The sequence below is a fragment of the Nematostella vectensis genome, chromosome 8 (genome assembly GCF_932526225.1).
Source record: "Nematostella vectensis chromosome 8, jaNemVect1.1, whole genome shotgun sequence".
NCBI classification, from domain to species: domain Eukaryota; kingdom Metazoa; phylum Cnidaria; class Anthozoa; order Actiniaria; family Edwardsiidae; genus Nematostella; species Nematostella vectensis.
The window spans coordinates 6,050,779-6,075,264 of NC_064041.1; the positions used below are offsets into that span (position 1 = coordinate 6,050,779).

The 24,486-nt window shown below is 40.0% G+C and overlaps 3 protein-coding genes across 8 annotated transcripts; 1 reads left to right on the forward strand and 2 right to left on the reverse strand.

Moving 5' to 3' along the window:
* Positions 1 to 1,658: 1,658 nt before the first annotated feature.
* On the reverse strand, positions 1,659 to 14,930 carry LOC5507245 (putative methyltransferase C9orf114). Of its 5 annotated transcripts, XM_048731076.1 has the most exons (10): positions 14,826 to 14,930; positions 14,067 to 14,103; positions 13,897 to 13,986; positions 13,475 to 13,563; positions 7,487 to 7,697; positions 6,627 to 6,830; positions 5,966 to 6,167; positions 3,347 to 3,497; positions 3,024 to 3,060; positions 1,659 to 2,517 (listed from the first exon to the last, which is right to left on the reverse strand). In XM_048731076.1, exons 1-10 carry the CDS (start codon positions 14,913 to 14,915, stop codon positions 2,432 to 2,434), a joined length of 1,197 nt encoding a protein of 398 aa, XP_048587033.1. In that variant the 5' UTR covers positions 14,916 to 14,930; the 3' UTR covers positions 1,659 to 2,431. The 5 variants fall into 5 exon arrangements, with proteins under 5 accessions (XP_048587033.1, XP_048587032.1, XP_048587036.1 ...); XM_048731075.1 differs by lacking the exon at positions 3,024 to 3,060 and having other exon boundaries at positions 3,310 to 3,497; XM_048731079.1 differs by lacking the exons at positions 3,024 to 3,060; positions 14,826 to 14,930 and adding an exon at positions 14,210 to 14,252 and having other exon boundaries at positions 3,310 to 3,497.
* Positions 14,283 to 21,669, forward strand: LOC5507244 (eukaryotic translation initiation factor 3 subunit G). The gene is made up of 10 exons (XM_048731080.1): positions 14,283 to 14,414; positions 16,157 to 16,212; positions 17,130 to 17,218; positions 18,451 to 18,510; positions 18,637 to 18,741; positions 18,882 to 19,044; positions 19,449 to 19,574; positions 20,155 to 20,288; positions 20,742 to 20,848; positions 21,573 to 21,669. The coding sequence occupies exons 1-10, from the start codon at positions 14,389 to 14,391 to the stop codon at positions 21,589 to 21,591; spliced, it is 885 nt and encodes a 294-aa protein (XP_048587037.1). The 5' UTR covers positions 14,283 to 14,388; the 3' UTR covers positions 21,592 to 21,669.
* Positions 20,957 to 24,268, reverse strand: LOC116614601. Of its 2 annotated transcripts, XM_048731082.1 has the most exons (6): positions 23,919 to 24,268; positions 23,743 to 23,824; positions 23,411 to 23,498; positions 22,739 to 22,811; positions 22,243 to 22,308; positions 20,957 to 21,986 (listed from the first exon to the last, which is right to left on the reverse strand). In XM_048731082.1, exons 1-6 carry the CDS (start codon positions 23,988 to 23,990, stop codon positions 21,948 to 21,950), a joined length of 420 nt encoding a protein of 139 aa, XP_048587039.1. In that variant the 5' UTR covers positions 23,991 to 24,268; the 3' UTR covers positions 20,957 to 21,947. The 2 variants fall into 2 exon arrangements, with proteins under 2 accessions (XP_048587039.1, XP_048587038.1); XM_048731081.1 differs by having other exon boundaries at positions 20,957 to 22,308.
* Between the last annotated feature and the right edge of the window lie 218 nt (positions 24,269 to 24,486).

The window sequence follows — 24,486 nt, forward strand, 5'->3', positions numbered from 1 at the left end:
ACATATTTTAGAGACATAACTTCTATTGCAGTTTACGTCCAGATTAAAAAAAAAGCAGTTGATCAACTTACTTTTAGCGAGTACCTGGAAGTTCTTCTCTCGTTTAACGCGGCTCAATTAATGAGCTTGAACAGTTGAACCTTGAGATGTAGTGTTTAAAATCTCTATTCTCTGGCCACATCCTGTTGTTATTTGAACTTGAATAGTAGATAATAGCAAAATCTGAATCTGTTTATTCATGTTTTGCAGCCGTTAGGAATTTGTGTTCCCCCACTCAATTACTCATTTTGGGAAAGGGCAACGCAAAGAAGATTACAGGAATAAGTTGGTTCTCTTTCCCGAAAGTACTGTTGTGCGACTATTCTACAACATTCTCATAAATAAATATTCTAGAAATCCTAGTTTGGTCACCGGATCTCAATATTGACCTTTTATCACCTTTTCACCTTATTCTGAATACTAAGTATGCACCTGCTAGTCATACAGGTCATGCGCAGTGTGACCTATGCCAAAACCAGTTTAGCGTTTACCTTAGATAAACATTTACTTTGCAGACATTTCGAACAAGCCAAACGTATCCCTCAGCCTCATTATTCTGTTGTATTTTATATAATTATTTCTAGTCAATTGATTGTTATTCTATTATCGACGGATTCTTACTATAGTTATCCTCAATTGTGAAATTGTTCTGTTCCCTTAGATCAACATTTATTTGCAATTCTTGCATCACCTCTCTTAGAGCTGTCAAACCAGTTAGTACCGAATTATAATAATAATAATAATAATAATAATAATAATAATAATAATAATAATAATAATAATAATAATAATAATAATAATAATAATAATAATAATAATAATAAAAATAAAAATAATAATAATAATAATGGTTTATTAGCATTCCAACATGAGAGGCTCTTCTATGCTAATGAAACTAACTACACTAACTAACAATATAATTAATAATATACTATAAACTTGAAATTTTAAAATATAAATATACAAGAAAACATACATGTTCCTATTTAGCATTAAGTGTGGTTACTCTTGTCCTGGCTCTATTGCTGAAGTAGAGCTTAGCGCTCCGCTTAAACATTGTGAAATCTCGAGCCTCTCTCGTTGCAGTTGGTAACATTTTAAACATTTGAGAGGCATTATACGAGAGTACCAGGTGTGTGGGCCGTGCTAAGTTTAAATTCACTGCTGGACCTTAAAGTTCTGCCAGGTGCATATTGTTGAAGCCGAAGATGCGCCGGCCAATTAGTAAAATGTACAGCCTTGAAAGCTAGTTTAGCTAGACTGAAATCCTGTCTTTCGGTGAATTTCGGTGAATTATTAATTAGTCAGTATAAATAGAAGTTCACTGTAAAACACATGGCACTTGTAATAACGACAGCTTGCTGTGGAGGCTATCGAGTAAGTTCTGTTAGCTTCGTGAAGACAATCCCTAGTCAAGGAAGAGGCCTAGTAAGGATTCCCTCCTATCAGCCTCGCCTTCTGAGAATCGTCTGATCGTTACCTCCTAGAACGAGCTAAAAAGAGCTTGTCTTAACAATAAACGCTACTGTGAACCAGCCGTTCGTATTGTGACCTTGACCTGGTTCACCCCTGACAACAGTACAAATAAAATGGCTACATCAAGCAAGCTACAACAAAAATCATATGCAGAAAACTGTGAATTTATTTATCGTTTAGTATGATAAAAATATAAGGGCGACGACTCTGCGGAAACATAAAACAAAGTCGGGAAAAAAAAAAAACAGAACCATCCCACGTTGTTAACACCAACAACACCAGGAATAAAAAATACATTTGTAGCAGAGCTATCAAGAAATGATGGCCGTTTTGGTTGAATCGGGGCTGGCAAATAACCTTAAAACTGGAATAACAATTTAAAATAAATGCGGGTTCGTGATTACAGTTAGCTATTTAACGATAGCTGGAACCCTTGATAACTCGACCCAAAAATATATTCATTCCCGTGAGTTTTCTTTACAATACTCGAAGGTACTATTGTTTCTCTCTATTTTTTTCTCTATTTCTTTTTCTTTTCTTGAACACGGACTTCTGTAAAAAGGTCATAATTTTCATCATTCTTTTGCTTTTCAAATGGTTATTCATAGTCTTGTCTATATTTGGTCTACTTTTGTGGGAAGAAAACTCCCCTATGCAGTAGGTGCCGGAATATCCACTTACTGAAAACTATTGAATGGATTAAGGAATAAAAAGCGCGTGTGTCATCATTGCGTTTTGGTCGATGCTTTTGTTTTGTCAAATAATTAAATTATTTTTTACCGGTATTGAAATTTATCTCCTGGACTAGTGCTTGTTAAGACTGCTAAATTGGCTTTAGCAAACTATAGAAGGGGTAAAAATACACACATTAAAGATACTTTAACTTCGAAATGGAAAATTTGAATTTGAGTTTGAATTATCGATAGAAAACAATTAAAACATTACTACCAGTCGAAGTTTTGAGGGGAAAATATATACCCCGAATTCTGGAGCAATAAACAGCTGCTAAGAGATTGGTTCTTAGGGCTATCTTCCGCCTTTCCTCTAATATCCCTCTAAGATTGTTGAATAAACCGTGGTCTACGGATCGAAAACTCGAGTCCCTTTTTAATAAAAATATTTTATTCTTTATCATGAAGCAGAATAGTATAAGAAAAATACATTTCAATGTCTGGAACTCTTTAGCTTTGGCGTGGGTGGATCGTTGAGTGAACCGTGAAACACGATGGTCCATTTTGGTGTTTAAAACACTAGTATACTTCCAGTCCATAGTTCGTTCAACGACTGGCTTGAGCGCCGTCATGTCCTGTTGCTGTAATCGCGGGCCCACGATAAATCCATCCTTTAAACATAAGTGTACTTCCAGCCCATTGTTCATCGCTGCCATGGATATAAGAATGGCCTCCTCGGTTCTAATTGTTCTGCTGCTGTCATCATGGTCCCATGAAAAATACAATTGGCATATGCCCTTTAAGCACTAGTATACTTCCAACCTAATGTTCGTTCAATGACTGGCTTCAGCGCCGCCATGGATATAAGAATGGCCTCCTCTGTTCTAATTGTTCTTCTGCTGTCATCGTGGTCCCATGAAAAATACAATTGGCATACGGCCTTTAAGCACTAGTATACTCCCAACCTAATGTTCGTTCAATGACTGGCTTCAGCGCCGCCATGGATATAAGAATGGCCTTCTCGGTTCTAATTGTCATGCTGCTGTCATCGTGGTCCCATGAAAAATACAATTGGCATATGCCCTTTAAGCACTAGTATACTTCCAACCTAATGTTCGTTCAATGACTGGCTTCAGCGCCGCCATGGATATAAGAATGGCCTCCTCGGTTCTAATTGTTCTGCTGCCCTGACCTGGGCACGTATTCAAGTAGTGGTGAAAGAGCTCACTGGGGTCTGATACGTCAAGGCTCTCGTCAGATTCAAGACTCGCCTCCAGGCCCTTCAAACCACCGAACACTATCAGCATATGGCTGCAGAAGAAAGAAAAATCAATAATAGTAAATATGTAAGTAGAGGGTTTGGCCTCCAACCCCCCTCCCCCATCCCTTATTTATCATGACTCGCCTCCAAGCGCTTCAAACCACCGAACACTATCAGCATAAGGCTACAGACGGGGAAAATCAATAAAAAATAACAATGTCTTTGAGGGTTTCAGTGTCTGGAGAAACAGGAGGGGCCAAAAGGGACTTTCAAGGCATTTTCTCCGGTACTTTAGATAATGTCTTATACATTTGTTGTATTTTTGGCTGGTTAAAGGGGGGCGGGCCCCCTAGGCCACCCCCCTGGCTACGCCCCTGACTGATGAATAAACCAGCCGGACCATCTGCGGCGGCGATTATCATAAAGAACGGGACTAATAAAAAATGTAAAATAGACCTTAATATTTGGGAGTTTGGAAAGCTTCAGTGTGGAAGAAACCTTATGTGCACCTATCTGTCTTACAAAAGGCTTTTAGAGCCCTCACCAGGCAAATTATTCTAGTAATTTAGGTGGGGTGAAAACAGCATTAAAGCTGTCACAGTACCAATCACGTCCGTAAAATATCCAATCGTCCAATAGATGAAGAGAATAAAACACACTGACGTCATTCGTCACCATAGCAAATATTACGCCAGCGATGAAATTGTACTAGCCAATAGTATGGCTAGTTCCGCTTCTAAGTGACGTCATCGGGCGTCAATCGTCAGGTTGGCAAAGAAACTAAGCTGGCCAGTAGGAGAGCGGGCCTGTCTGACGTCAAAAGAAGTCATAGCGACCATTACGTCGAGAATCACACAAGCAAGGCAGAAACTAAGAGTTTAATGCGTTATTTTTTTGAATTTCCATACGTAGACACCTCATAAGACCACAAAGACTAAAAATTGTTATTTTAATACTGTTTAATCGAAAAAGACTTAACACGGTATTAATACTCTATCTCGTTAGAAATGGAAATGTCCCAATGCTTGGAGAAGACTTCATTGCTAGAGTCAGCGAACTTCTACAGTGAAAGAAACAGGAGGATTTTCGCGGGACACGAAACTAGCGATGTGCATCCATTTTCTTAGGAAAATGGGTTGAAGTAAAAAACACGCGCGCATTTTGAGGAATAATTCCAAGGTCGCCTTGATGTTGCTCATGTTTCCCATATCTAGTCCAGGATTGTCCTGATTGTCTCTAAGCAGACGCTCACCCCATTCAAAGGAGCCAATTAATATGGACATATTAGATGTTTCTTCGCTGCCGCCTGTAGCCGTAAATATCAACATGGAACAAAAGATGTACACTCGCGCAAACACCCCCGAATAGATAGAATCAGTCGCGAAATTCTCAAAATAAGTATTTGTATCTTTACCAATAGTGTTTTTCCAATTAAATAAACTGAGTCGCGAAAATACTAAAAAAGAAGTATTGTTTTTATCACCAATCTTGTACTCATCCCACCCACCACAAACAGCACCAACCTCTACTCACCCTACCCACCTCAAACAGCACCCACCTCTACTCACCCCATCCCACTCAACCAGCACCCACCTTTACTCACCCACCCACCTCAACCAGCACCCACCTCTACTCACCTCACCCACCTCAACCAGCACCCACCTCTACTCACCTCACCATCACAAACAACACCCACCTCTCCTCACCCCACCCCACTCAAACAACACCAACCTTTACTCACCTCACCCTCCTCAAACAGCACCCACCTCTACTTACCCCACCCACCTCAACCAGCACCCACCTCTACTCACCTCAAACAGCACTCACCTCTCCTCACCCACCCCCCACCTCAACCAGCACCCACCTCTAGTCACCTCACCCACCTCAACCAGCACTCACCTCTCCTCACCCTATCCGCCTCAAACAGCATTCACCTCTCCTCACCCCACCTACAATCCTCAACAAAAGTAAGTGGGACACTTCCCATACGAACAACCGCCAACCCTCTCCCCCAGATTAATATTGGTTAGAGGCGATCTCTCAGCTCAAAACACAAGCAGTAGCAAGATCATTTGCCCTCCAGCATTGAGGAAGGGGGAGGGAAAGTCTCCCATTAGTTTTGTAAAAGATTGTAGCTCAAACAGCACCAACCTCTACTCACCCCACCCACCTCAAACAACACCCACTTCTACTCACCCCACCCCACTAAAACAACACCCACCTCTCCTCACCCTACCCACCTAAACCAGCAGCCATCTCTACTCACCCCACCTCGCTCAAACAACAACCACCACTCTAAAGCTGTTGCTTATTACGAGAAGGAAACCAAAATTTTTATTATCAGTGACATCAACAGCCACCATTTTGGTATCCAAAAACCTGGTTCCTTGCTCAATCACAAATAATCAACCATTCTCAAAGTAGCTCCTTCTTTGGACCAAAGCCATCAGCACCTAGGGTGAAGCTATAGAAGCAAAGTAGACAAATAAACATTAAGGATTATACAAAACTACTGAACCTGAAGGGCTGCAATTCTAAACAGTCCACTGGTGCTCCCCTTTCCGATGTGCCAATCATGACGTCATACCCTTGAGGGTAGGGGGACTCAGTGAAGACGTCACTGAAGCTCGGCGCCAGTCTGACAGAGTACCCCCAGTATAAGCCTGCATCTGCCCTGGGTGCACTTGGGGAAACAACATTACCAAAGAAAACTTTGGGGTCTGAAACACAAAGGTAAAAAATCACCTGCTACAGGGGTAACACCCTCTATTCGAGAAACTTATATTCCAGAACCTAAAAATATTGGTCCTTCAAATATGGTATGTTTTATCACTAATGGCAATTGGCCAATACTTTCCAGTTGCAAATTTATTTTTACACTATAAGCAGCCAAAGAGACAAAACAAGTTTCAAAATTAAAACAGGGAAAACTCATTTAATTTTTAAAACATGAGGTTCGTTTTTTTGTGAACATCCATTTAGCACCCACACAGCTTAGTCCAGTGAATTAATTAGAGTCTTTAATAGAGGTATGTACAATAAAGTTTAGTCAGAGTCTTACTACAACTATTGGTAGTTTTAAGGTTTTAAACAATAGAGTGTAGGCAACAAAGAGTTGACAACAGCTCTACTAATGTTTTCAAACAAAGCTGAAAAATCCCTTATACTCTGTTTATTACCTGATTTAGATGTTGGCTTCAGTTTCACTGTGACTCTTATTCCTGGCTTAATGCACTTGTCAATTTTCACTTCCTTTCTCATGCCAGCATTTACCAGGGATCCTCCTGATTGTCCAACTGGTCTATCGAGTACCACACCCTCTCTATATGGCATGTCATCATCTATACGCATATGGTGCGGACAGTCTAAGGGGTTTAGAAGTCCTGTGAAACAAGTCCAAAAGTTCAAGTCCAAAATTCTAATGCCATTAGTATTGATGATCACGTTTGTTCAGCAAACTAACAAGTTCCCTTTTAAAGATAGTACATGAAAGGACAACCACACCTCAAAATTTACATAGGATTCACCGAAAAAGACTTTAAAACAAAATAAAGAAACCACATTGCGTCATACAGTACACACCAAACACAGAATAACTCAACTGAACTAAGAAAACACATATGGAACCTCAAGAGAAACAATATAATTTTTGTTATTTTATAGTGCATACTATCCTCTCACTCCTCCTACAACAGCTCTAGCAAAAAATGCAATTTCTTATTAATGCAATTATAACCTAGTTACAATTTGCCAACCAAAGCTGTCAACTTAAAACAAGCACAACGAGCTTCATGCTGCCACAGAAACAACACTCTGCTACAAAAAATGGATCCAGTCAAATTTTGCACCAAATATTTATGTAAGTGATGTATGACGTAAGTATGATATAGTGGAAGTATAGTATAGTATAGTATAGTAACAATGATTCTTTATAAATCCCTTGATGAGTGGCAACCATGAAACTTGTTGGAAACTTGTTTTTCTACCAAAATATCCAAGAAATATGCCATACAAATAAAAAAACATATTTTATGCAAACCTGCATACTGGAGGTCTTTATGTCTTGGGAAAAAAGCTTTTCTGAGATATTGTGGGCATTCCAGGTATTGTAGAATGCGTGCAAGCTGTAGATTGGCATCCGCCTTGCTATGGAAATTACTAACGCCATCTTTAGACTTGTCGAGGGATTTCCTAGACTCATTAAAAACTATGACCTCATCAACATTGAAGACAACAACGGCTCTGGCTATCTGTGAAGCAGAGAGAAATTTATCAGATTGTGCAAATATTGTAAATGAGGTGGGGATATAAGCTCATAGTATTTCATATACAGTATCTTTAAAAATATTTAAATGGTATGATTGCATTTAGCTGAGTCTAATGTTGCAATGGAGTGGCCAGCTAAAGGCCTGCCTTAAAGGTCGTAAGATGTTTGACCTTGATTACTGTGTCTGGTGGACTATTCCACATAGGGATACTTCGGGTGAAAAATGAATATTTGTATGATTTACTCCGCTAGGTAGCTGCCTATATTTAAGCTTGTGTCCCCTGGTTCTTGAGGAGCCAGGTGTGATCTCTACAGGAAATTTTATATTCACAAGGGTGTTGGATTTTGTAGAAAAGTTCCAAATCTTTTTTGTCCCGACAATCTTTTAAGGACTCCTAACTGAGGTCAGACATCATTTTGCTGATGCTGCTGGTCTGATGGCAATCATGCTTTATGAAGCAGGCAGTGCAGAGTTGGATTGATTCGATGGTGTTAATTCCTTTAGATGTGTGGGGGGACCATGCGGTTGTTACAAATTCCATTAGGGCCCGCACAAGGGAGAGGTATGTAAAGTGCTCCTTGTTGGCACTGCCAAGATGACAAGTTTCGTTGGAGCACCCCTAAAACCCTGTTAGCCTTTCTCTTGACGCACTACATGTCCCAGTTTAGTGTGCTCATGATTATAACACCCAGGTATTTCTGGAAGCCAACACCCTCTAAGGGGACGTTGTACAGGAATTGGGACACCGAAGGAGACCTCTTTAGTGTTATTTTCATCTTCATACATTTTTTGGGCGGAAAAGACATCTGCCAAGTTTCAGCCCAAGCTTCTAAACACGAGAGATCATGTTGCAGATTGAGTTGGTCGTTTTCAGAATTTACATTTCGATAAAGTACACAGTCATCCGCAAACAACTTGTGGGTTTGAGGAGATAGTGTTCGGCAGGTCATAAACAGCAAAAAAGGGTGGGGCCGAGCATGGTACCCTGGGGCACATCGGAGATGACAGGTGACCAGTCTGAGGAAGTCGCGTTCAGGACAACACGCAGAGAGGAAGCACCTAAACCAGGAATGTAATTTTCCCCTAAAACCGTAATGGTGGGCTTTCAAGAGAAGTCGCTTGAGGGGTACCCGAGTCGAAAGCCTTGGCAAAGTCTAAGAATATAACGTCTACCTGACCATGATTGTTCAAAGTCGTAGCCCAGTCGTGTATAACAGACACTAGTTGAGTCTCGATAATCGTTGCAAGAAGCCGTGCTGATGAGGGCTAATGATAGAGTTGATGGCCAGGTGCTGCTGACAAGAGATGTTAACGACACCAGTCTATAATTGGTGGGATCCGAGCAAAGGCCCTTCTTAAAGATAGCTGATATATTTGCTTCTTTCCATGCTGATGGGACATATCCAAGGTCATAAGACTGCTGGAAAAAGCTTGCAAAGATTGGGGCGAGTTCCATTGCTGCCTCCCGTAAGATTTTAGCTGAAATGAGGTCAGGACCACAGGCCTTATCAGGTCTCATGGTCAGCAGCTGTTTTTTGATACTATTAATCTGATCTTGGCAGCATCACTGTAAGGAGTTTCTGGAAGATGAGGAATTTTGTCCAGCTAAGTGGTAAAAACACTTGCAACGTGCAATGCTTCTGCTTTGCTGGTGTCAGAAGTGCAAGGTGGGCATACCACTGGATACCGTCCTTAATAGCTTGTGGTAAGAGATGCGCGCTTGGTGTTACTGTAGGCTTGGGGGCCGTTCGATGGATGAGAGGATAGGCCTCCCATTACCTCTTGGACGTATTTGTCATGCGCAGCACGGAGAGGCTTGGAGGTGACATTACGAAGACGTTTGTAGTTGTTTAAATGGTGTACCTTTCCTGTGTGCCTGGCTTTTTTGCGAGCTCTATCTCTCTCGTTAATTAAGCGCTTGATTGACAGGCTGACCCAAGGAAGGTGACGTCTCTCTTTAGACATTGTATGAGGGACGGATTTGTCGGTTGCTTCTAAAATGCTTTTGGCTATTGTTGCCAAATTCTCCTAGGGGTTCTCCAAGGGGCACGATGCCAGGTAAGATGTTGCAAAGGATGCAAGAGCAGCCCGAAGTAAAGCGATGGTTGTCCTTGTGCCATTGGTAGATTTTATGAGGGTGCTTGGGAGTGTAGCTAGGTGTGAGGTCAACCTCAAACAGGACAGCGTCATGATCACTAATACCTGTTGTAACATGGCATGCACTGATAATATTTGGCAGTGAAGAGAATGACAAGTCAAGTGTCTGATCAATGCGAGTTGGCCATCTCACATGCTGTATCGGCCCAAACTTATCGACAAGATCAAGAAGGCTGTGATCACAAATGTGCACGGGCAGTTCTTGGTGTAGACAATGGTTTGGCAAGTCAATACCACCGCAATTGAAATCCCCAAAGAGGGTCAATTGGGGGAACTTGGTAATACAATTTGCTGAGGTAATCATCAAGCAGTTCAAGCGGCTTAGGGTCAACTGATGAAGGGTTAAAAAAGCTGGTGATGTACAGCTTTTTGGTCCTGGAGAATTGGAGAGAGGCTGTAATGATCTCGCAGCCCTTTACATCGAAGCGAGGCTCCTTAACGACTTTAAGATTGTTTTGGACTGTGATAAATACTCCACCTCCGGATGATATGTGATCTTTCCTAAACACCTCAAATTTATCCCAAAATATCGGGCTAGTCGGTATTGAAGGGTCGGTCTTAGATTCACAGCCTATTATTACGTCGGGCTGTGGATTTCAACAAGAGCATGGAGTTTGGCTTGCTTGTGAGAACTTTTAAGACCATTACAATATCACACACATACTGCACAGTGAGCAAAATTGCATGACTATCCTACAGAACAAGTGTAGTGCAAGAAGTTCTGTGTCTGACTTGTCCTAGACATACAGTATATACGGGTGTAGAGCATGAAGTTGCATGTCTGACTTTTCCTAGAAATACAGTACATACACTGATCAGTGCATGAAGCTGTTGTGTGACTAAATAAGATTGTGTGATGGAGCTGTCCTAAACTACTGTACATCGCACAGTGAATGAAGTTCTGTGACTGATGGAGGTTGTGTGACTAATTTACCCCACTGTGCAAACACTACAATGGTGGATGGAGTTGTGCGACATACACTGCATGGTAAACAAATTTATGTGTAACTTAAAAGGGGGGTGAATAGGGGTATGTAAATCCGCAGATCTCCTACATTTTAGGGGCAAATGTGTGGATCCGATTAGATATTTTTACATCCGCCTGGTTTGACAGATAAACAATATCATTGATTGAAATTCATTTAAAAAGGAAATTCAACCGTCAAAGCAGTCAAAATCCGAAATCTGCGCCCAAATTATCGACAGATCAGTGATCCGCCGTATTTTCAAAATCCGCCAATCCGCTGAAATAATCATCAAAATCCGTAATCCGTGAGCATTTAGGGGCAGAATCCGCCGATCTGCAAACCTATTCACCCCTCCCCTTTAAAGGTCCTTCATATACACTGCACATTTAATGTGCAGTGTATATGATAGCTGAATAATAGCTGAATGAATGAGCACTGCTCTTACTGTATTTATCCACGTTCACATCTAATTTTAGGGCCTAGTTTTAGTTCGATAAACGCAAAGGTTAAGTCAACCTCTGTGAGGGTAGATAGCCTGTATCGTAAACAGCTTACCCAGAATACCCAGAAGCTTACCCAGAACACCCAACATAATACCCAGCCAACATAATAGCTGAATGAGGTTTCCTGACCGTGCTGTATTGCATATACTGTTGCATAGTTGAATTAGGTTTCCTCACCATGCTGTATTGCATATACTGTTGCATAGCTGAATTAGGTTTCCTGACCATGCTGTATTGCATATACTGTTGCATAGCTGAAATAGGTTTCCCCGCCATGCTGTATTGCATAAATACTGTTGCATACAGTAGCTGAATTAGGTTTCCTCGCCATGCTGTATTGCATATACTGTTGCATACAGTAGCTGAATTAGGTTTCCTCGCCATGCTGTATTGCATATACTGTTGCACAGCTGAATTAGGTTTCCTGACCATGCTGTATTGCATATACTGTTTCATAGCTGAATGAGGTTTCTCACCATGCTGTATTGCATATACTGTTGCACAGCTTAACAAGGTTTCCTGACCATGCTGTATTGCATATACTGTTGCACAGCTGAACAAGGTTTCCTGACCATGCTGTATTGCATATACTGTTGCATGCTGAATTAGGTTTCCTGACCATGCTGCATTGCATATACTGTTGCATAGCTGAATTAGGTTTCCTCACCATGCTGTATTGTATATACAGTTGCATAGCTGAATGAGGTTTCCTCGCCATGCTGTATTGCATATACTGTTACATAGCTGAATGAGGTTTCCTGACCGTGCTGTATTGCATATACTGTTGCATAGCTGAATTAGGTTTCCTCGCCATGCTGTATTGCATGTACTGTTGCATAGCTGAATAAGGTTTCCTGACCATGCTGTATTGCATATACTGTTGCATAGCTGAATGAGGTTTCTCGCCATGCTGTATTGCATATACTGTTGCATAGCTGAATGAGGTTTCCTGACCGTGCCGTATAGCATATACTGTTGCATAGCTGAATGAGGTTTCCTCACCGTGCTGTATTGCATATACTGTTGCATAGTTGAATGAGTTTTCCTGACCATGCCGTATAGCATATAGTGTTGCATAGCTGAATGAGGTTTCCTCACCGTGCTGTATTGCATATACTGTTGCATAGCTGAATGAGGTTTCCTCACCGTGCTGTATTGCATATACTGTTGCATAGTTGAATGAGGTTTCCTGACCATGCTGTATCGTATATTCTGTTGCATAGCTGAATGAGGTTTCCTGACCGTGCCGTATTGCATGTACTGTTGCATAGCTGAATGAGGTTTCCTCACCATGCTGTATGCATATACTGTTGCATAGCTGAATGAGGTTTCCTCACCATGCTGTATTACATATACTGTTGCATAGCTGAATGAGGTTTCCTGACCATGCTGTATTGCGTATACTGTTGCACAGCTGAACAAGGTTTCCTGACCATGCTGTATTGCATATACTGTTGCACAGCTGAACAAGGTTTCCTGACCATGCTGTATTGCATATACTGTTGCATGCTGAATTAGGTTTCCTGACCAAGCTGTATTGCATATACTGTTGCATAGCTGAATGAGGTTTCCTCACCATGCCGTATTGCATATACTGTTGCATGGCTGAATGAGGTTTCCTGACCATGCCGTATTGCATATACTGTTGCATAGCTGAATGAGGTTTCCTGACCATGCTGTATTGCATGTACTGTTGCATAGCTGAATGAGGTTTCCTCACCATGCCGTATTGCATATACTGTTGCATGGCTGAATGAGGTTTCCTGACCGTGCTGTATTGCATATACTGTTGCATAGCTGAATGAGGTTTCCTGACCATGCTGTATTGCATGTACTGTTGCATAGCTGAATGAGGTTTCCTGACCATGCTGTATTGCATGTACTGTTGCATGGCTGAATGAGGTTTCCTGACCATGCCGTATTGCATATACTGTTGCATAGCTGAATGAGGTTTCCTGACCATGCTGTATTGCATGTACTGTTGCATGGCTGAATGAGGTTTCCTGACCATGCTGTATTGCATATACTGTTGCATGGCTGAATGAGGTTTCCTTACCGTGCTGTATTGCATATACTGAGCTGTGAATGAAGTGCCACATACACCACGCAATAGATGAGTTGCATTACTTACCTGTCCAGCGAGGTAGGTCCTGAGCTCTGCTGACTGTGCATTATCTAATATCGAACCAGGAAGAGCAAGACTAACAGTGAAATCTCGACCTGGAGAGAAATGGTACAAATACCTGCTATTAAACAATTGAAGCAGCAAGACTCACAGTTAAGTAAAGACCTGGATTTACAACAGACATGACAACTAAGATTTCTACATAATATTTTATTAAATATAAGGATATAATAACCCCCAAATCTCGGACCCAAATCTCTACAAGCAGACACAAAGCCACACTGTGTATGAATTGACCGCCTCTCTGAGAACAATGTCGTTTCGCTGAGGTGTCATGCATTAGCCCTTCATGTAAGAAAATGTATAACTTAAAACACATTTTTTTTTTCCAGGGTGCCTCCTCTCGTTTCGTAGTCTGTATGACTTACCCTTTCCCTGTCTTTTAGACTCCTTCTGGTCTATCGTCGATTCTACCTCAAGTGAATCATCGTTTTTCTTTTTTTTCTTCTTCTGCTTATCTAAAATCGAATGAATCATTTTTTAACGTCGAACGCGCACGTTTTGCTTAGATACGGACACGAGTGATATAATTAATTACCTTTTTTCTTCGACTTCCTTTTCAATCCTTGGTCTTTCTAAAAAATGCAAAACCAGAAGCATCAAACAGACGACTCAATGTCTTTAACGACAACAAACAATAAGTAGACAAAAACATGAAAAAAATCAAAATAAGACTCTCACATTATCCGCCATCTTGGTTTTTAAGCCCGCAAGGGATTGTGGTTTGGCGCACTCACTTTTATCAATAGCCGCTGGGTATGTGTGAAGGCGCAATAGCGGACTAAACGTGGGCTTTACACACTCGTCGAATTTCTTTGAGAAATCGCTAAATTTTGGAGTGAAATTTTAAAGAAAATATAATGCCGTCGGCGGATAACGATACAGAGTGAGTACTTTAAGAAATCAGTGTATTTTTATCAAGGGAATAGTCGTAGAGGTGTTAGAAAATAATAATGAAAGACAACGTATGGTTCAGGCAAGATGACTACTGTAAGTTTACCCATTTTGAATTCATCGACATCCGCGCTTTGATTGCCATTTGGATCTTGCTTCATAAGGCATTCATCAAACAGCAGTCAGACATCGGGTCTTTTTTGTGCGAATTATGAAAAAAAAGTGAAGGATGAGTTTGTAACACTGAACGCCCGAAACAGCACTGCTCTTACTGTATTTATCCACGTTCACATCTAATTTTAGGGCCTAGTTTTAGTTCGATAAACGCAAAGGTTAAGTCAACCTCTGTGAGGGTAGATAGCCTGTATCGTAAACAGCTTACCCAGAATACCCAGAAGCTTACCCAGAACACCCAACATAATACCCAGCCAACACAAGCGACAACCTGTAGTCCTTGGTAGGGGCTTCGGGATTTACTATGGCTGCGGGACATTCATAACTTGTCCTTTTAATGGTTGGATAAATCAGTGTTTGTGACTTTACTGCCCCTCCGTTGTCTTCTTAAACACAAACACGCTCTATGAAAGTGCTAGCTCCGCCCCCTTTTTAGCAAGCTCTCACGCAAGGTGTCGTCATTCACAATTAGACTTCATTGACTACGGACCTCTAAAACTGCCAGAAGAAAACAGCAATAAGTAAAGCTGTTACGACAAACGACAACTTTAAAGTACAAAAGAATATTAATGAACCATAAGGTATATTCGGTAAAGGGTTTGGAGTCAATTATGTAGAAAAACAAGAACAAAAATTGTCATTGAGAAATCAAACAGTGTGCGCTCGTTTGAATTAAAAAATAAAATTTAAAAACGGAGTGTGCCAGCTTATTTGAAATGGCATCATTCAGGTGTGCGTGCAGACAACCAACAATGTTGCAAAATTTCTCACTTCAAAAGCTATCTAATCCTCCATTATTTTTTATTTTGTTAGGCTAATGAATAGACTGTGTTAGCTTCAATGATGTGTTTTCGGCCAATCTTTAGCTCTATTATAGCTTTCTGGCTTCTCTCTACGGAGCTCTGCACTCAGTGATGTCAAATGACGAATGACAGCTTGCCTAAGGCGAGTCTCCTTTCTAGTGTGCATGCATGTTATAGCTCCCCAGTAGCTTCTGCAGGCTCCACATTGCAATAATAAAAGCAAGAATATTGTTAATGAGATATGTTAAAATACAGTTTGTACTGAATTGTCCCTTACTGATTTATTTATGTATTTTCATATGTTGGTCCAGTAAAGGTATATTTCAAAAATTACAGTTACATGTTTATTTAAGCAGCATTTTCACCAGTTTGCTTCTTAAGGGCCGACAGAAACCTCAATCATTAAAAGACAATAGAGATTTAATCTGCACTATTTAAGAGGCCATCCGCTCTAAATCACATCCTCAAAGATACTTCCAGTAGACACAGTACTCTCACAAGTTTTCCGTTAATAAAATAATCTGAGATTGTTATCTAATTAACCGGAAGTAAACTGGTAACAATGTGGCTTTAAGAAAAATGAATTTTGTTGCTTTTCTGTGGGTTCAAAGTTACTGTATGTGGTAAACATCTTGATTCTCAAAATAATATTTTCATACAAGTATATATGCTTATTAAGTGAGAAGCCAAATGGTAGTGATCTTGTTGACAAAAAAAACACATGTTTTTCTATCTAAATAAATATTCATGATTTCAGTGAGAAGCCAAGCTGGGCTGACCTTGTTGACGAGGCAGGCGAAACAGGACTGACAGGTACAGTCTCAGGCGTAGCCAGGGGTGTGCCATAGGAACTAAAAAAATCCACATATTTACCTAGGGCCGGTTATGCACAAAGCCTGGATAAGTATTATCCACCTGTTAAATCCTTATCCAGCGGATAAAAGTTATCCGAGTGGCGTGATTCAGTTGCACAAAGCCCAAATAAAAGTTATCCAGCTGTTAAAGTAATCCGAATGATAGAGGTGGGATAAAATCTTATCCACTAAATAAATGTGAAAAAAAATGACTTCTTGTTTTCAAATTTATTGCCAGAGTTTAGATTAATTTTAGACACAGTGAAAGTTAAAACACATGCAAACAACTCTTTTTACAGTTGGTATATTCACAATGAACTACGAACTTAAGTAACATGCAGCTCTGGCAGGACTGGAATCAAACTATATACAGTAGTCTGTATTGTCGAAAAATGTGACTCCCAAAGACAGGAAGAAGCTAAACACTATCCCCTTTTATCATTCCATGATTAACATGCACTTAGCCTCGATAAACTGTTTGTTTTCTGGCACTTTTAGTAGCTTTTTCAATGGTCACCATTTTGTTTGAAGGAAAAACAGTGCATGCTTTGCATATTTACCATGGAAATGCGAAGCCATTTAGTGGCAATGATGGGGATTCAGCAGAGAGTTATTCAGCCTTCGATCCATGCTTTGTGCAATGCTATTTCATCTGGGGATGACTATCCGCTGGATCGGAATTTTATCTGGCGGTTAGCGCCTATTCGGCGGATAACTTATCCAGGCTTTGTGCAACCGGTCCCTGGATTGCAAAACAGGGAATCGAAAAGGTGTCTAGAATTAGAGCTGTCCACTTGGCCATTATCAGAAAGTAAACTATAGTGTATGCTCACATCTCAGTATTTCTTGTGATTCATTTTTTTATGTGTTACTCAGGTCAAATTCCACCGTCATCAGAAGTCAGAGAAGGGGAAAATAAAATAGTAACAGAGTACAAGCGGGATGATGAGGGTAAACTGCAAAAGGTATAAGCTTACTAACACTATATAGAGTAACCTAAAACAAGCCTAGCACGACATGACAGAAAAACATGACATGACGCTTCAAATAAGCCCATTTCACATTGAATAAGGCGGAGAATTTTTCTGAGTACTTGGTAACTTATAGCAAACAAAATATCAAGTGCAACATTTTTTAAATTGATGTAAAGTGTCTTTGAAATTTGAACTGATACACAGGGCAATGATCATCAAATAAAAATTACCTTAAAAAGCCAAAATCTGGTTATGTGCACTTTGGCCTCACGTTATTTGTGTTTTGAAAATCAGTCCCTAATACAGGGCTTCTGGAATTATGCGCTTGTCCAGAAGCGCGTAATTTGGCTTTCTCCGTGTAATCTGCTTAATCCACAAATTTGTGCTAATCCCACGTAATTTGGCTTAATTTTGAAAGACAAAACATTTAAGTGCACAGCTGATGTGTTCTTTTAGGGTTCTTACCTCTATTTCTCGTTAAAAAAACTGATATTCTTCGTAAGAGTGCGATATTTCGAACTGAATTTTGAAAACTAATAAAATGACTAGGCGTTCTTTGCTAAACCGCCAAGGCCTAGGACTAATAAAATACCTTTTTAAAAATATCGCCTAAGATATTTTCATGCAAAAATAAACCTTTTCAAGTTGTTTCGTGCTTTCCTTCGGTGCAAAATGTAGTTTGGGCGTAACAGTTTATATTCCGTGTAATTTAGCGCGTAATTCAGTAAAAAATCCCGCAAAATTTGATTTTTAAAGAGAGATGTATTGCAAAATCCCGCATAATTTAGTGGGTAGTGATTGATTTTCTGCGTAATTTAGAGCGTAATTTAGCAAACAATCCCCCGTAATTTTGAGTTTTTTTTCGCGTAATTCCAGAAGCCCTGCTAATACAAGGAACCTATAACCATTGTAAGAATATGTGTCTTCTCTCTATCTGGAATTGCGCGTTTCCAGGTTTTTCCGTCATGTCGCCTAGCACACAATCTGTGTAATCACCAAACAGTGTAAAGGTAAATCTGGCCATATAGTACTATACTGCCTTTAGGCGCCAACGACCTGTGCCAAACCTGTTTTTTTTTTCTAAAATTATTAGGAAACGACCAGTAGGCACTGGCTAATGCTTTTTTCCTGATGTTTGAACCAAAATCCACAATAGGTCGAAGGTAAATTTATATCAAAGACGTATTTGATAAATGATAGTTTATTGGTTTTCTGCCTTGTAGATCATAACCACGTATAGAGTAGAAACAAGACGAGTAGCCAAGGAAATTGCAAAGAGAAAGGTATGGTATTTGATGTATTTTTTTATGCTGTGACAGTGTTTTTATTGCACTGTATTTGCCATCCCTTTTATACTTGTAAAACGAAAAGAAACGCATGTGAGCATAAGTATTTGCCATGTGTTTCAGTTGTGGAAGAAATTTGGGGACTCAAAGAATGACAAGCCTGGCCCAAATAAGACAACTACAAATGTGTGCGACGATGTGTTTCTGATACTCACATCCAACAAAGAGGTACTGTAACTATGAGCTTCTTCAAAACATCTTTCTACCCAATCCAAGGTTTTCAATCCTTGTCTATTTTGCTGTTGCTTACCAGCTCTTATTTGATTCATCTTGATGATTTAAGTCTGTCATTCAATTGTGCTTTGCAGAACCCTGATGCAACTGAAGAGGATCCATTGAAAAAGCTGTCCGGCCAAAAGATTGTCCAGTGCCGTATCTGCAAGGGTGATCATTGGACCACCAAGTGTCCTTACAAGGACCAGCTTGAGGTTATCCATCAACAGCTTAAGGAAGATGATGGCACTGGACAACGTATCCTTACTCTTTTGGTGTACAGTTGTGTTGAGCACACAAGGCTATCCCTCAGTGCCAGCTGCTGGTTAGGAAAGAGTATTTTGCTGACTAAAATTTAGTCAGTCAGTACTTGCTTCAATGTAGAAAGTCTTTTTTTTCCAGGCTCAATGCCCTAGCCAACTAGCAGAAGAATATTAAGGGCCTTGAACAAATGCTGTTCTTTTCATGTATGTACTGTTCAAAATGCAAATGCATGCAAATAAACATAAAACAATTGACTTTGGTCACATGCATACTTTTGCATTTGTGCCTAGTGCCAAGCGTTTGGTCTAGTTCAATCAAAGATTTTCAGTGCTAGTCTCATATCCATTTGAATACATTATATACTACCAGATGTCTAAACACCTTGACATAATAATAAGCTGGTACCCCTCCCTCGGAACCTGCCAATCCTGCCGCTGCTAGCACTTCTGGAAAATATGTTGCACCTGGACTTCGGGATGGTGCTAATAGGAGGGGCGAGACCATGCCATCCAGGTCTCAACGAGGTACAGTAATTGCAATTGTCATCTGCAACTACACTTAAGAATTTGTATATACCTATTCCAAATAAGGTTGCACTTGGAGAATCTGTGTATCGTAACCCCCAGTGCTTCATGGGTATCAAGTGTAAATAAGCGAATAAGCATAAAAGAAATACAAATCAAGGTTTCAAAAGCTGTAGAATTCTTGTTTGCATTTTTATGAACATTCACATAGCATTCAGATACAAGGTTTCAGCCGTTTATACGCTACCCATGAACCACAGCGGGTTACGACACATGGATTCTCGATTGCAAACTTATTTGAATTAGGTGTAACTATCTGTTTGTCCATCTGTAAGTCTTTATGTCTTTACTGTTTTTTATCTTTATGTTGTTTACAATGTATTTCTGTCTGTCAGTCCATGTCTGTTCACAGATCAGTCTGTCAGCCAGTAGTTTATCTGACTTGCATGTCTATCTTGTGTATTAGCCTTATCAGTTAGTCTGTCTATCAGTTGATGTATTCATAAATGTCTTTGAATATTTCTCATCCATATTTTATACAATTTCTCCTATCTTTTCTGCCTTCCATTGCTTCCTGTAGATGAAACAGCCACAATCCGCGTAACCAACCTCTCAGAAGAAACGCGAGAGTCCGATCTACAAGAGCTTTTCCGCCCACTTGGCCCTATTTCCAGGATTTTCCTGGCCAAAGACAAGTTTACCAACCAATCAAAGGTGCATATGGTACTATCCATCCGTAAAATCATCAACTTTGCTATTGAAAACACAATGGAATCTCACTCTGAAACAATAGTATTTTGAAGAAAAAAAATACTGTTTTCTTTGCTTACTAGAAATACAGAATTCTCAGATGTTGTCTTTTGGCCATCTGTGATGGCAAAACGGAGTTCACATCATGACGTGCTCTAGGCTTTGGATCCTATTACAGTGTACATATGTACACCTATTTCAAACAATGTTGCACTTGAAAATCAAATGTACCGTAACCCATAGTGCTTCAAGAAATGTTCATAGGTTGAATTGGTTGAATTCTACAGCTTTTGAAGCTGTAGGATTGTATGGGTATCAAACCCATGAAGCACTGCGGGTTATGATACATGGATTCTCTGAGTGCAACCTTATTTGAAATATTATATTGTGATGTACTTGACACATCCCCGTTTTTAGGGTTTTGCCTTCATCAATTTTGTTCATCGTGAAGACGCCGCACGTGCTATCGAAGTTCTCTCTGGTTTCGGCTATGACCATCTTATCCTCAATGTCGAATGGGCCAAGTAAGTGCATCCTTGTCTCTTTAATTTTGTATGGCTTTAAGGGGGCTACTTCACCCTACTAATTATGCTTTACAATAGCAGCAATTTTCGAAGGATCGAAACTAATTGTGACATTAAAATACGAGTTTTTATTTGTTATTGTTTGCAATTGAAATTACAGCGGTTTATTTGCAGAAAAGTTTAAAATAATCACCCACGATTGAAGTCCGATTCATTATTTATTTTATTTGATTGAAAGTTTCTCAGTTACTTGTTGAATTAGCCGATGCAAATGGATTCGTTGAGTCACGGGGTATTGCGCGGAAGTGTAAAATGGCGGCGTGATTGACCTTACACTGTAATCATTGTCTTTTGGTTATGTTGGGTTGGTCTCTTTAAGGAACTGTACGTCATGACTTTTTCGTGGCCAACCGTTTACTAAAACAACACGTCGTTAGGGGAGAGGCGGAATCTAGGTTTGTGGAATCCCACATGAATAGTTGTGATGCGTTTAGTCATCCGCACGGCACACGAATTGTGAACTTAGACGCTCCATCGATGACATAGCCACATCCCGTCTACCGAAAAATGCTTCTCCGGCTGATAGTTAGATAAAAGATAGATAAAATAAAATAATAGATAGATATATAGTACCTAGGAGAACAATCATGATAATACGATGATGTTAATACTCTAAACTTAAGAATGAATTAACTTCTGTCCCTGTTTTTCTTTTCTATTGCAGGCCATCAACCCAGCAGTAGTAGTCAAAGATCAATATTTCCAAGGCTGACTTGATTGTAAACAAGAGAAGTTCTTTAACATAAACTGATCTCATGCGATAATGTCTTTGTATTTGTACTTCTCCCGTTCCTCTCATTCCTGTTGCCATTCACGCTCATGCCGTGTTTGCTCGCTGTCGCTAAAATTTGATATTCAAAAGTCCACTCCTTTATGAACACTAGCATTGTGCACGTGACATGATAATAGGAAACAAGTACAAGTTTGCGTCAACGCCGTCGTGCTATTTTCTTATTCTTTCGATAAGGTCACGGCTCATGATTTCCCCTTTCTGTGTTTTATTCCTTTTTTGCTTCCTTGATATATCTAGAGTGTCCCATTAATGTTTGCAGCTTTTTCTTAGGGCTTTAGCCCTCCTCTAAGGGAGAAACGGAGATCTAAATTAATGACTGATTGCGTGAAATAAGCCCCCTGGCCCCCCGGAATATCCATTGGGGATAGGGGGATATTTTGGTATCTTTCCTGGTGGAAAAATACGTTCTTTTCATAGAAACTGTTCTGGTCAAGCCCAGAGGCCGAGACTATTTGGAGTTGTGGGGTACGGATCTTTGTTACCAAACATTGCGTCACAATAGTATGTGAATTGAAAGACAGAAATAAATGATGATCCCAACCTCTTCTCTCTTGAACGTCAGTCTGTTTTTGTACGAGTAGTAGAATTGTATACAGTCTGCAATACTCTGGAAAAAAATTAAGAGTGTTTAGTACAGAACGGTACAATACCTTATATAATAAACGGAATTCGGTCACTCTGATGCTCCGCGCGTATAATGGCAATGTCGACCTCGTTTTGAAACCGTCTTGAAAGGGCTTTGTGGTGCGAGGGTGTGTCTGGCAAAAAAACCGCAGGGTGATGCCCAGAGTAGTGTCTATCTCTCTGATCAATTTAGCTCAAATCGCCATCCTTAGCTCTGGTAATAGGTCACTAGATCTAGAAACTTTTCTATTCAAATGCAGACAAAATTAACAGTCGTTTTAACTAGCAACGAAGGGGTCAACCGGAGTCAAACTCATCTCGTCACATGAGAAGGGTGGGGTCCAGACCCCTTATCCCTCCCCGTCTGGACACGCGCAAAAACTTACGCCTTATATAGCAAGGTTGACATCTACCTTGTTTGGGAGTCTCTGTGATATCTGCACAAACTTGTTTTGTCTTGGGTGTGCATCAGCCAAGCCTTTGTAACTGGGAATTAGAAATACTGCAATTACCTAATAATTGATCATAGCCGAAGCTAAAAAAAAATTGGGGGAGGGGGACATCTATCGTTCCATATTTCCTTCATAGTACAGTAAACACCCACGTATAGGAACCTAAAAATTAAAAAACTGCAAGCTCAAATTTTAAAAGCACCCTTTTTTACATATAAGAACAACAGCGGCGTAGCCAGGATTTTTAACAGGAGGGAAGGAATTTTCAAGGAATTTTCTCCTGTAATTTTGATAATGTCTCAAACATTTACTGTGTTTTTTGGCTGCTAAAGGGGGTTGGGGGGTTCTAGGCCACCCACTGGCTACGCCCCTGACATTTTTTTGTTGCTATCTGAGCAACGGTATGTTCTTAGCATATGCTTAGAATTTGGTGAAATCTCAGCATGAGCGTTCTTATAAAAAAAAGTTCTTATAAACAAAAGGAGTAGATGATTTAAAGACCTATTGAACCTAAACAGCCTGATTTGTTGAAAGGTACCCCGATTTATCAGAACTTATTCGGCCTGTTGAAAATTATCGGTTCTTATACGCGGGTGTTAACTGTATTTCAACACTTTCATTGAAAAAGCCTACCACCGCTCAAACGTGTCTCTTTCCTGTTTTGTCCATTTGGTGATAACAGTGCATGCGTGATTACATCTGCATCGAAAATACCGTTGAACTGAAAGGTAGGCAAAAGAATCTGCTATTTAATCATTTATATTGGATTAAGAAATAGTAGTGTAGCGAAAAGCTCATGACCAGCTCATGACTTTGTAAATCCATCGATCTCAGGGTATACAAAAAAATCATACGTCCATTATAGAATTTCAGTGCCAAAAATATTATGCAAGCAAAATGAACCCCTTCGCCCTACACTACCTACCCTTTATGCCACACCCGTTTGTCCTTAACACATAACTTACCTGGAATAAATTTTTGTATGTGTCTTGTATGCTTTACTAATGACGGAAGTTCTTCCACAGGAATGCAGTTTTTTGCTATTTTCTGTATCAAGTCAAATTTTAAATATAATTATTATGAGTCAAAGCAGACAAAGCTTAGCAAGAGAATACAAGGGGTAAACAACTAATAATGTTACCTTGAAGTAGCGATCGTGTTGAGCGGGTTTCTTTGACGCTTTAGTTTTTCTGTTCCTACTCCTGAGCCGCATACTGCAGCGAAAGTTGAACTGAGCCAAGGTACGGCGCAACCTGTTTTGTTGTTTGTTACGTCATCGAAGCGCTAGTTTGTAGCGCGCGCGGCGTGTCGAAAATCTCTTGTGACGTCAAAATCAGTTCTTGAAAAATCTATATCATCGATACCAAGAGACCACGATCATCATAGTCCTTGTCGATACTATGAACCCCATTTCACGCAATCAAAGCGCTTACAAAATTTAGCATTTTCGTATTTCTCTCCTTTTCCCTCAATAAAAGTTCAACCAGGTCAAGCAGATTAAACTTTGGAAAGCAGCGAATCGCATTTATCTGGATTCTACTTTTTATAACAGATGACTCCATTAGTACTTGAAATTCTGTGATGATGTAATTAAATATTATGTATAAAGAATAGGCATCGGCAATTATTACTATTATTTCAAACGAGCGCGCGCTGTTTTTGAATTGAATTTTCAATCACAATTTTTGCCGTTGTGACCGTAATAAAAC

Bases quoted from the DNA above. Each gene is read 5' to 3' on its own strand.
- LOC5507245 (XM_048731076.1), bottom strand. From the start codon at position 14,915: ATGTCCCGCAGCCATAGTAAATCCCGAAGCCCCTACCAAGGACTACAG. The intron at 14,104-14,825 runs GTAAGCTTCTGG...TGCATTTTTTAG, and splicing joins TATTATGTTGGGTGTTCTGG to AAAGACCAAGGATTGAAAAG. The intron at 2,518-3,023 runs TTGAACGAACAT...ATCTCTTAGCAG, and splicing joins GGCGGCGCTGAAGCCAGTCA to CTGTTTATTGCTCCAGAATT.
- LOC5507244 (XM_048731080.1), top strand. From the start codon at position 14,389: ATGCCGTCGGCGGATAACGATACAGA. The intron at 16,213-17,129 runs GTACAGTCTCAG...TGTGTTACTCAG, and splicing joins AGGCGAAACAGGACTGACAG to GTCAAATTCCACCGTCATCA. The intron at 19,575-20,154 runs GTACAGTAATTG...TGCTTCCTGTAG, and splicing joins GCCATCCAGGTCTCAACGAG to ATGAAACAGCCACAATCCGC.
- LOC116614601 (XM_048731081.1), bottom strand. From the start codon at position 23,990: ATGCGGCTCAGGAGTAGGAACAGAAAAACTAAAGCGTCAAAGAAACCC. The intron at 23,825-23,918 runs GTAACATTATTA...GACTTGATACAG, and splicing joins AACACGATCGCTACTTCAAG to AAAATAGCAAAAAACTGCAT. The intron at 22,812-23,410 runs GTAGGCTTTTTC...TCTAATTCCCAG, and splicing joins AGAGACACGTTTGAGCGGTG to TTACAAAGGCTTGGCTGATG.